The 12,124-nt window shown below is 40.1% G+C and overlaps 1 protein-coding gene across 1 annotated transcript; it reads right to left on the bottom strand.

The window, feature by feature from the left end:
• Nucleotides 1-544: 544 nt before the first annotated feature.
• Nucleotides 545-10,871, bottom strand: LOC121970919. The gene is made up of 5 exons (XM_042521927.1): nucleotides 10,450-10,871; nucleotides 1,992-2,077; nucleotides 1,608-1,913; nucleotides 1,372-1,455; nucleotides 545-1,195 (listed from the first exon to the last, which is right to left on the bottom strand). Exons 1-5 carry the CDS (start codon nucleotides 10,846-10,848, stop codon nucleotides 763-765), a joined length of 1,308 nt encoding a protein of 435 aa, XP_042377861.1. The 5' UTR covers nucleotides 10,849-10,871; the 3' UTR covers nucleotides 545-762.
• Between the last annotated feature and the right edge of the window lie 1,253 nt (nucleotides 10,872-12,124).

Genomic DNA, 12,124 nt, shown 5'->3' with positions numbered 1-12,124 from the left:
TCTTGTATTGCAGGACAACACATAGTCTTTATTGAGTCAATAGCAAAGTCACGCCCTAGTTCACCACCTTCACCGATCTCAAATAGATTAATATTCATCTACAATAAATTTAATGTGGTCCCATTCTTCTCCCGGACTCTATTGACTAACGGGTTATCCACAGGCAAAGGTTCTAGAGCACAAACAATATCAAGTTAGTAGAAGGATGTGATGCTGATTATTAGTAAAAGACCGGAAGAAGGATGAAGGAAAAGATGCAGGGGAGCTTATCCTGCCTTCACCTGTGTATTCTAAACCCTAATCCTTCTGCAAATTTTTTATTGTGTGGAACTATCTGTGAAGAAAAACTTGTCACTTTGTAACACCAGTTTAGAGAAAAACTTCATATGCCCCTTCATTTCATAGAGTCAACCAATTCAAAAATGAAGGAAAGGCCTTGGCATCCTCTGATTACAGAAAACAAGCAATTATGGCTTGATAAACATGAGATATCTACTCAGCTGCCAACATCCATGCCCAATCATATTGCATTCACATCCATAGATTGGAAGGTTAACATCAGAGCCCAACCATTCATATTGCATTTGAATTCATAGTGTTCTAAAGCTAAATATCTGAGAGTATGCGACTTCAAACATGCTATAGCACTCACACACCAACATACATACTATTTCTATGACGAAGGCATAGCCTACTGCCTCGAAACAAAACACAACAAAAACACAGTTATGCCACCAACAGATGGCTCAACGAACGATCCTCTCATCTTGGTTGCCTATAGTAGCTATAAGCAACTGCAACAGAGGCAATGGCTGCAACTACAGCAGCAGCAGCATAGGCATCCTCTCGTTCCCAACTCTCAAACCAGGTAGGCAGCTTGTAGAGCTTCCTGGCGCGTGGACCATGGTTGTTACTGGCATCACACAATTTGTTGTCACTCTCCCGCACTATCACTTGAGTGCTTTCGTTTTCTGTTTTGCTCACTATGAGTTTTTCCGTTGGCATGACTTGGCAGCAAGTAGCATTTGGATTCCCTTGACAGCAGCCGGCAACAGGTGTTGCAGCATTGTTGCCACCATCAACAGAGGTATTAGTGTACTCTTTCCTTCTGTTTTCATCTAGTCCCTCGTTGAGCTGGACCTTAAGAAGATTCAGCGTGGCTTTCTGTTCTTCCTCAGATAAACCCATTTGTCCCCTAATCCAACACCAAACTCATCAGTTCAGTTGCATGAGGTTTGCTTATAATGCAAAATAATGATTGTCAAATTTGTGATTTGTCTTTTTAATATGTGAAGAATAGCTCATAAATGACTAACAATTTGTCGAGTACAATTCAAATAAAATACCACCTCATACAAGACAAACGAGTACCTCCAAAGATGCTCTACAATTTTGCCTTTTCCAATGTGCTGCTCAAGCAATGTAGGCACATCCTCCGGAGTCACATATCCATACCTTAGGCAAGACAAAAACAAAAGTAAACTATTGCTTCCACTTTAAAGGTTATATTAAGAGAGTAATGTTAAAGGAACTAAACATGGAAGGGGAGTGGTAATTCTGAGACGACAAGAACAACAAATTTATGCCATCTGAAATTTTATCCTTACCAATGTCCGGACACTGCTTCACTGACAGTTGGACTAAATATGATGACATTGCCAGCATACTTATGACCACCAACGTGAGAGCAAGGGCTAATAAATACTTCACTTTGTAGACCTCGTGATGATATCTCTTCTTGGAATCGTTTAATTAGAACAGGACCACAAACACCGCACCTGCGATCTCGACTTCCATGAGCACATACAAAGATATATGAACCTGAAAGTGGCTCAGATGGTTTAGGAGTCCACTCAGAATTTTTCTTAAGCACTTCATCAACAAAAGGTTCAACGTCAAAATGTGTCAATTGCCTGTAATTAACAAATCCAATCGAATCTAAGTGAGACTATACATTCTGCAGCTTGAAAGACTAAAGATTATTTAGCAACCTGTATCTTATCATATCTGGAAAGATCAGCACATCACCATTTGAGAAATCAGTGCCATCCTCTCCTTGACAAACGGTGAGACGAGTCTACAAAAACCAGTGCAAGAAAAGTTCATGGTAAGACAGTGTGCATATATAACTTCAATTTTCTTAGGATCCAATTTTACACATATATATCTTTTGACATAATATGCCCAAAGGGATATACAGGAAGAAAGAACCTATGATTTGTCTGTATATGGGCTGAGACTATAGCATCGGAATGTATAAATAAAAGATAATTCATTATTAAATAGCAATAAGGTTAACAAAAACCAATGATCCATTAAATTGTATAAACACAAAATAGTATCAGAATCCAAGGCAAAAAAAAAAACCCTCAGTATCAAGGTTGTTAGGTTTGGAAGATAGGCTATTAATAATGAATGACTTTTAACCATGCTAATTATTTCCAGAAATCTCTTCATACAATATGGTAAAGAATGGATTGCACTATACAATTCATGCTGGATTCCTTCCAATTGCCAACTAGATGCATCCCACTATCTGTGCCAATGTTCTGTCACAGGTTGGAAGGGAATCTGTTTTCTTATAATTCTGGTGTGATTTTAACTTGGGCTAGTTGATCAAGATTGGAATTAACCAATTCAGTGAACAATTAGAATGCTACTCCTCATTGTGCAACTAGATAATGACAAATCCACGCACTTAGAGTAGAGATTGTTGGCGCAGCATGGCCGGCAAGAGAGGGGTGAATTGCCTTAAAAAAATAAACCCCTTTCTCAATCCTTTGATTAGATTAGACTAGCACAATAATAATGATGAATTAATTGAACAACTAAATAAAAGAAAGTAAGAGGACAATTCTATTTACTTGGTTACAACCTAAGTGGTTGTTAATCCAAGACGTTGAAGAAAGCTCCACTAGAATTCTCCTTTGTTATAGGTGGAGAAGCCTCTTATAGAACTTTGATAGCTCAAAAGAAAGATTAGGAAAGTGTACAATACTTGTTGTTCAAGTTATTGTTTATTTCCTAGCTCCAGGGGTCCTTTTATAGCCCTTGGAAAACTCTATCCGTAGCTTGAAGGCGCCTTCAAGATGGTCTAAGGCGCCTTCCATTAGCTAAGTTCGCCTTTCCATTAGCTAAGTTTGATCTGTTGAGGATAAACTCTATCTGTGGCTAACGACTACCAGAAGGCGCCTTCTAGCTCTTGAAGGCGCATTCGCACTGTTCATCGAAAGCGCCTTCCCACCAGTGAAGGCGCCTTCCAAGTGGCAGATCAGTTCCTTAGTGGTTGATCTCTTCACGTGGGTAATTCTCCGGCTAACTAGAGTTAAGCTCACCCGAACCCAACTTCGTCCTTCTCCTCGAGCAGGCTTCCTCTCCGGCTTCTCATCCCTTGAACGTCGCGCACGTCCTTCTCGTCCAGGTGTACTCTTCCGTAACATCTCATCCCTCAGATGCACAAAGACCGGTGTCATCCTTCTCGCTAAATATGTCTTCCGCTCGACTTCTTGTGTTCCTAAACTCCTGCACACTTGGGCACAAGGATCAAACATAACAGGACCTAACTGAACTTAGTTGGCAACATCAAAACTATCCCGGGGTACTTACAATCTCCCCCTTTTTTATGTGCATCAACCCAAGTTCAAGTTAGGGTTAAAAATGCAATAACATAACTAATGTAGATAACAAATTGCTTGAATAATAAGTAAACATTCTAAATCAAAAAAAAAAAAAAATTTCTAACTCCTCCTGAACTTGTACCTATTTCTCCCCCTTTGATCACATAAAAAAAATAAGGAAAAATACAATAAAGTGTTGAGCAAATATTTTTAGGGGTACAATAAAGTTTCCATTTTGACACAAATAATATAAAAATTACTCTACTATTTCGAAAAATTCTGAAAATATTTGTCGAATCTAAACAGAATAAGTTAGATTAGTAGAAAAAATTACACGAAGAAATACTTTGTATTTGAAAAAAAATAAATTATTCCAGTACAGAAACTAATTTTTGAAAATAAATCTTTTAAAAATATTTTTTAAACTCTGAAAAAAATTCTATTATTTTTCCTGGATGTATAAGACACATTATTTAATAGCAAAAAAATAAAATTTTTAAAATTTAAATCGGCGAAATAAATTTTAATTTCAAAGTATGATTTATGTTAATAATTTTATGAAAAATAACTCAACACTAAACAAAATTTGAAAAAAAAAAAATCTATTAGTAGACTAAATCATCAAATAGCATAGAAAAAATTTTCAAACAGAAATTTTTTTAAAAAAAATTCTAATTGAGACAATTTTTATCCTAATAATAAAAAAAATGAAGTTTAATCTAAAAAAGATTTTGGAACCTAATATAGGTTTCTGCCTACTGGATTTACTAAATATTTGGGAGGTACATAATTTTTAGGAATTTTCTTAATTTATCCCTGGTGATTTCTAATGTACCAGTTGATTCTACCATAATTTCTAAATTTTGATTTTTTAAAATCGTTTGAGCATGCATGGTCATTTTTTAACTTTTCAATTTTAATTTTTAATTTTTCGTTTTCTATCTTTAAATTATCAAACATATCTAAGAGGCATAAATTTGCTAAGTTTAATTTTAACCTAGCATCCTCTCTTTCTAATTGTACTATATTCTTAGATAACATTTTGATAAATTCAAAAAATTGCTTGGAAGATAGCGCGCGTACCTCACTTAGCTCGTATTCTGATGCCCCCCCTTCATCGCAGCTTTCCTTTGAAGATCCTCCCCCTTCGTCGATGGTCATCTCTGAGGACCTTTCAACGTTCCTCTAGTGGTATGCCATTAGAGCTAGTCCGGCGTAAGTTTCGATCATGTACTCGGAGGACGACGTTTCATCCCATGTGGCTTTCAAGATCTTGTGCTTTGATTTTGTTGGTTTGTTGCCCTTGTCTTTCTCCTTCTTTTTTAGTTTAGGGCAGTCGTCCTTGATGTATCCTTCTTCTTGGCAGTTGTAGCACCAAACCTTCCTTTTGCTCCGAAAGTGCTTTTTTGCCTGCGACATTAAATTCATTAGATCTAATGAACTTACTAAACTTTCTTACCAATAATGCTACTTAATCTTCATCGATTGATTCTTCGGAGTCTGGATCTGTTTCGCCTTTCTGGTTTACCTTTAGAGCTATGTTTTGGGCTGTCTTTTCTTCTTTATTTCGTAAGCCTACACATCTTGATTAATGAAATTCAAAAGTGGAAAATAGATTTTCTAATGAACTAGCTCGAGGTCTTTAGATATATAAAACTAGTCGACTATAGATGTCCACTCGGGTGTCATAGGAAATGCATTTAAAGCGTACCTTAATGAATCTCGATTCGTTACCTTTTCTCTGAGATTCGTGAGTCGTGTGATGAGTTCTTTGATCCTCCGGTGCAGATGTGCCACTATTTCACCTTCCATCCGGAAATTCGTTAGTTGGTTCCGGAACAGGTCCCGTCTCGCGAGCTTTGCTTCGGAAGTTCCTTCATGTAACTCCAGGAACTTCTCCCAAAGTTCCTTTGCTGATTAGTAATCTCCGATCCGATTGACTTCCTAGGATGGAAATACACTGAGCAGGTGGGAACTCGACTCATCTGTTCACTACAAAGTCGGCTTGATCTTTTTTGGTCCCCTGGTACTCTTCTTTTTTGACTCCTTGTTGATCCTTAGAGGCTACAAAATCATATTTAATAATTAAGAGTAATTCAAAGTCTATTTTGAAAAATATCTCCATGCGTTTTTTCCATGTCGCAAAATCCCCCTCAAACTTTAGTGAGTATATTATCGGTCCGGCCATCGTCTCAGTGCTTCAGTATGAGGTTAGTCCTTCTGAGGCGTTCTAGCTCTGATACCACTTGTTGGCGCAACGAATCCGGCAAGAGGGGGTGAATTGCCTACAAAAAAAAATAAACCCCTTTCTTGATCCTTTGATTAGATTAGACTAGCACAATAATAATAATGAATTAATTGAACAACTAAATAAAAAAAAAGTAAGAGGATAATTCTATTTATTTGGTTACACCCTAAGTGGTTGTTAATCCAAGGCGCTAAAGAAAGCTCCACTAGAATTCTCCTTTGTTGCAAGCGTAGAAACCTCTTACAGAAGTTGATAGCTCAAAAGAAAAAGAAAGACTAGGAAAGTGTACAATACTAATTGTTCAAGTTGTTATTTATTTCCTAACTCCTGGGGTCTTTTTATAGCCCCTGGAAAACTCTATCCGTAGCTTGAAAGCGCCTTCAAGATGGTCCAAGACGCCTTCCATTAGCTAAGCTTTATCCATTGAGGATAAATGTAAGGCCCGACTTTTTAAAAAAAAACAAAGGGGAGCATGATAATAGGCTCTTTATTTACTTGGGGGGTTAATTTGCTAATAACCAACTAATGGACACATGGGCTCGACCCAATTGGTGAGGACTAGACTTAACCCTAGGGTTTAGTTATTATAGTTCTTATAAGAGGGGTGGTGAAGAGGAAAAAAAAAAGAAGAAAAGAGGAAGGAGGGCTCTTGGTGAAAGAAAAGAAAGGGGGAGGGAGAAGTCTCGGCGGGAGAAAAGAAAAGGGGGAGAGAGAGCTCTTGGCTTCGACCTTGGAAGGAAGAACGAGGTCAAAGTGACGCCCCACCGCTGCTCCTCGTCGTCACCTGCACCAACAGCAAGCCTCCGAGCAAGACACCTCTTAAACCCTTTTCTTTTTACTCCTTTGAATCTGTATATGCAGCAGGTTTTCGACCTTTCTTTCTACGCCTTTGAATCTGAATACGCAGCAGTTTTTCGACTTTTCCTTCTACTCCTTTAAATCTGTATATGCAGTAGTTTTTTTCGATTTTCTTCCCACGCTTTTGAACTTGTATATGCAGCAGATTTTTGGGAGATTTCTGGGTTATACGCAGCAGGTTTTCGAGGGGGATTTGAGAGCTAAGAGCAGCAGATTTTTGGGAGATTTCTGAGTTATACGCACCAGGTTTTCGAGGGGGATTTGAAGGCTAAGAGCAGCAGATTTTTGGGAGATTTCTGAGTTATACACAGCAGGTTTTCGAGGGGGATTTGAGGGTTAAGAGCAGCAGGTTTTTGAGAGATATCGGGGTCATACACAGCAGGTTTTCGAGGGAGATTTGAGGGCTAAGAGCAGCAGATTTTTGAGGGGATTTGGGGTATATGCAGCAAGTTTTGAGGGGGAATTGGGAGCTATAAGCAGCAGATTTTCTGAAGGATTATTTGGGCTACTTGCGAAAAGGTTTGAGAAGTTGTCGAAGGGTGTGTAGCAGATTTTTACGGATGGTTGGTCACTTGATGTTCGAGGAGGTCTAGGAGTGTGGATGTTTATTTAGCTTTAAATAGTTAATGATGTTCATATTCATTGAGCTTCACATAGTTAGTAATATGCATCCTTATTTGAGCCTCATGTAGATTAATGATATGAATGTTTAATTAGTTTTATGTAGTAATTGATAATCATGCTTATTTAGCTTTACTTAGTGAATAATATCCATGCTTATCGAGCTCATGTAGTTAATGGTATGATTGTTTAATTAGATTTATATAGTAAATGATAATCATGTTTATTTAGCTTCACTTAGTTAATGATATCCATGCTTATCGAACTCATATAGTTAATGGCATGATTGTTTAATTAGCTTTATATAGTAAATGATAATCATGTTTATTTAGCTTTATTTAGTTAGTTACATCCATGCTTATTGAGCTTGTGTAGTTAATGATATACATGTTTATGTGAGTCTTATTTAAATGAATGGTATGAATGCTTATTTAATGATGGAAAAAAAAAAAAGAAAAATGACAATGATGATGAGAATTAATGGAAATTGTGTGAGGGCCAAGACCCCAGAGGGACCCCGTTTACGGGACAAGACCCCAGAGGGACCCCAATACCATATTTCCATATTTAGCCACTGCCCAGTGACGAGAGTTGTTGACGCCCCGCCACCTGGTACCATGGTTAAACAGATTGATCAATCGAACAAAGGATAAAGCATGACTAATGTATCTCCACCTAAGAATGATATACGATAAATGCTAAAGGAAAATGCTCCATAATGTAATGATTGAAGGATACTCAAAATAATGTTATGTGATACTCATAGTTTAATGTTTTATGGAGAAATGCCTATATGCCTGCTTACTTGTATGCTTGACAACAAGTTCCAAGTAAAGGTAGATTTAATGATGCATACGACTAGTTAAGGAATTTTGTTGCTATGGTTTGGAGGTGCTGAGTTAAACTCACTAGGTTTGGTTTGTGGCAGGTGTAGAAACGGGTAACGTTGGAGGCTTGGACCCTTGACCAGACTGGGCTGGACAATATACTTCCGAGGACCTTCCAATTCCACATAAAGAATAAATAAACAACATTTATGATTTAGAGAGAATAAAGTAGTTTTTAATTTAGATACCCAGGATGTATGACTGGTTTATTAATTACAAACAATTTTCTTATTTATTGGAATGTTATATGATGCGTGGGAAAAAAAAACTTATGGTCGTTTCAATAAAACTCTATCTATGGCTAACAACTATTGGAAAGCACCTTTGCACTATTCATTGAAGGCGCCTTCCAGCCATTAAAGTCGCCTTCCAAGTGGCAGATCAATTCCTTAGTGGCTGATCTTTTCATGTGGGTAATTCTCCGGCTAACCCGAGTTGAGCTCACTCGAACCCATCTCTGTCCTTCTCCTTGTACAGGCTTTCTCTCTGGCTTCTCATCCACCAAGTGTACTCTTCCGCAACATCTCATCCCTCAGATGCACCGAGCCCGTCAGGTCCTTTTCTAGTGTCATCCTTCTCACTAGCTGCGTTTCCCGCTCGACTTCTTGTGTTCCTAAGCTCATGCACACTTAGACACAAGGATAAAACATAACAAAATCTAATTTAACTTGGTTGACCACATCAAAACTACCCCGGGTACTTACAGAGATGTCAATGGGTTGTGCCATGGTACAGAACCATTGGTCCCATGTAATTTTCATGACATACCAGACATGGCCCATGACTTCCATAAGCTCCACCCAACACAGGGCAAGATCCGAGTGACCCGTGCCTATATCAGTTTGGGCCCATTCCCATAGATCAGTTTATTTTTTAGTTAATTCTTTAAAAAAATAAAAACACGGGGAAAGAAGAAGATAAAAATAAAATATTCAGAAAAACAAAGGAAAATAAAGAAATTTCGAGGCTCTAGTCATGCTGAGGACAACCCGTGAGCCGAGTTGCTGCCACCCAACCTAACCCATAGCATTGGTTGGGCCAACATGACACAAACCAATCTTTGGCAACCTATGCCAAGCATGACCCACACCATGTCGTGCACGACCTACATGGTGTTGGGCATGACCCACACCTTGTCTGGCCAAGTCATGTTGTAGGCAACCTGACCCTGTTTGACACCCTTAATAAAGAGAAATATCCACTAGAAATGTTAAAATGGATGGACAAGGAAACACACTAATGAGAGGAACTATTCTTGACTAGTGCTCCATTGAAAGTAATAGAATTACACACACTGAATAAAATGCAACTCCAGTAGAAATCTCAAACTTCTGGCGAGATGTATCAACATTCTTGAAGCACAAAGATGCCAACTAGTTCAATTGGTGAGGATCATGGAACTTACTGACAAGGTCTTGGGCTCAAAACCATCTTCATCAAAATTTAAGGGTTTGAGAACATTCATAACTGTAATCTAAAAATAATTCTTGTGTGGGATATACTGCTTATTGCGTACAATTAGACAAACTAGAGCTTCCTCTTTCTTTAAATCTATTTCAAATTTTTGTCAATGCAATTCTTTTAGCTCAAAAAACTGCATTGCATCATCTGAAGGTCCTACTTGCTACACATGGTGTACAGAGGGAAATATAGGATAGCAATCTATGGTCATATGTCAGAAAAATTGTTTCGAACAAACAAGACATTTACCACTCATTAGTGATCAATTCAAACACGAGAACAATAACATACAGTAGTCATTCCAAAATTAATCATCAGGAAAAAAGAATAACAAAATTAATTTCAGATACTGAAATTTCTTTGTTAAGAAAGAGGAAGCTCTACCATACTGCACAACTATTGAGTTACAGTTCTTAGTCCAAAGTGTAACTGCAACGTAACATTTTGTGACACCCTCAGCTGTATTACCGTAGCACAAGGTGAACATGCATATGGACTCGCCACAAGAAATTATGAACGCGATGGCAAGAATTAGGACAAGCATCTTGGATGTTTCTTTTCCAACACATCCGTTGCAGAAACGACAAAAAAAATATTTGATGATACATTCAGTTCAGAATTTCTTATCTAAAATTTGATCAGCATACACTTTTTGCTCTCAAGTCGGATAGAGGAGTCAGATCAGCATATATGCTTTACCTTATGAAATGTACGAAAAACCTAGATGTCACTAAGAAACTTCGGGGGATAGGCTCACCTTCTTATCGATCGAAGAATTAGAAGCTTTGATCTCCGCCGCCAGTAACCTCGGCAAGCGATCGGAGTCCGACCCCTCAACGTTCCGAGGCCACACCTCAGGCGACTTGTAGCAGAGGAACAGGTGCCGATCGTAGGGCTGGACCGTCCCGACCAACGGATTCGTCCCGAATTCCGGCCTCTGGAAGCCGAACTCCGCGTCTTCCCCAGCTGCAGGAGGGGCAGGGTCCACGTCTTCGCCCTGCGGGGTTCCGGCTTGCGGATCTGGCTGGGGCGCGAGGACAGCGGTTCCATCTCCGCCGGAGAAGGCGAATGGGGAGGAGAGAGGGGGAGAAGCCATGAAGCGACGAGGGTTGGAGCGGCGACGGCGCAGATGAAGGCGTGAGAATCGTCTAAGCATTTGGGCAAGTGCGAGTGCGCTTATGTATTTGTACTGCCGTCTCAATGTCCTGCGGTGGAGCACACGCCTAAATAAGTAAAAATTAGAAATAATAATAATATTATTACATTTACCTCGTACGTTCCCCATAATTCATCTCTAACTTATACTAAAAAAATAAATTACAAAATTAATTTATAATCAATCGTTAAATGATTAAAAAGTGAGAGAAATTAAAGGGGCGTTTGGTTCTTTCCTAGGAATAGGAATCGGAATGGGAATCATTATTGATCCGGCGGTAAGAATGGGGGACCCATTTCCTGAAGGGTCTCAGCTTGAGGACCGATGAAGGGCTGACTAAGCGGTTAATGGCCACGTCGATTAGCTGAGTAGGTCCGAGCGGAGCTAGAGATAACCCATTCAGGGGCTTGGGTTTCCGACGCCAAGGCAGGAGGATCGAAGGGCCGAGCGGGAGTCCGCTCGGCTAGAACCGAAGGGCCAAGCGGGTCGTCCGTTCGGCCAAGATAAGGGCGAGGGTACAAAGGTAGCCGAGCGGCCTATGCGCTCGGCTCGGGATATGGGATATCAGCAGAAGCATGTCTGATGACTAGGCCGTACACAAGCACATCATGGAAAGGTTGATACAGTAGCAGTATGACCTCATGGACATCTTCCTGACAGATCCATATCTGGGCATGGCCCTTCTGACAGACTCATACCTGGGCATGGTCAAAGGCAGGTGGTCGCTTTGATTGGCGCGCCCAGGCTTCTTCCGGAGGTCTATATAAGGCCTCCATTCCTTCACCGGAGGTATGAAAAATCTTCATCTTGAGGCCACCTTCTTGTTATTTCTCGCCTGACTTGAGCGTCGGAGGGCCGTCGCCGGGACACCCCTCCCGACTCGGTTTTGCTGCAGGTTCGCCGGAGCACTCGAGGATCCAGCAGGAAGCGCCGCATCCCCAGCGTTCGTTGACTCTTGGTTCGAACAGGATCAATTTGGCGCCGTCTGTGGGAACGCACCTGCATTCGAACAGGAACAATGGACGAGGCTGGACGACAACACACGGTGACGCTTTCAACGGAAGAACTCGATGCTCTAGTCGAGATGAGGGCCACCAAACTTATGGAGCAAAAACAAAAAGCATCAGCCGAACGGCCGGAGCAACAAGCAACATCTGCGTCTGGTGGCCGAGCGGAAGCACCTCAAGCCACCGTCGCATTCCACCGGGCCTTATTTCGCACCCCTGAAGCCGCACCAGCTCGAAGAGATAGAGGCTCTTCTTCAGACGAAATGCCA

The sequence above is a fragment of the Zingiber officinale genome, chromosome 4A (genome assembly GCF_018446385.1).
Source record: "Zingiber officinale cultivar Zhangliang chromosome 4A, Zo_v1.1, whole genome shotgun sequence".
Lineage (NCBI taxonomy): Eukaryota > Viridiplantae > Streptophyta > Magnoliopsida > Zingiberales > Zingiberaceae > Zingiber > Zingiber officinale.
Note: the sequence above shows the minus strand (reverse complement) of the source record. Positions and strands in the feature narration are given on the sequence as shown.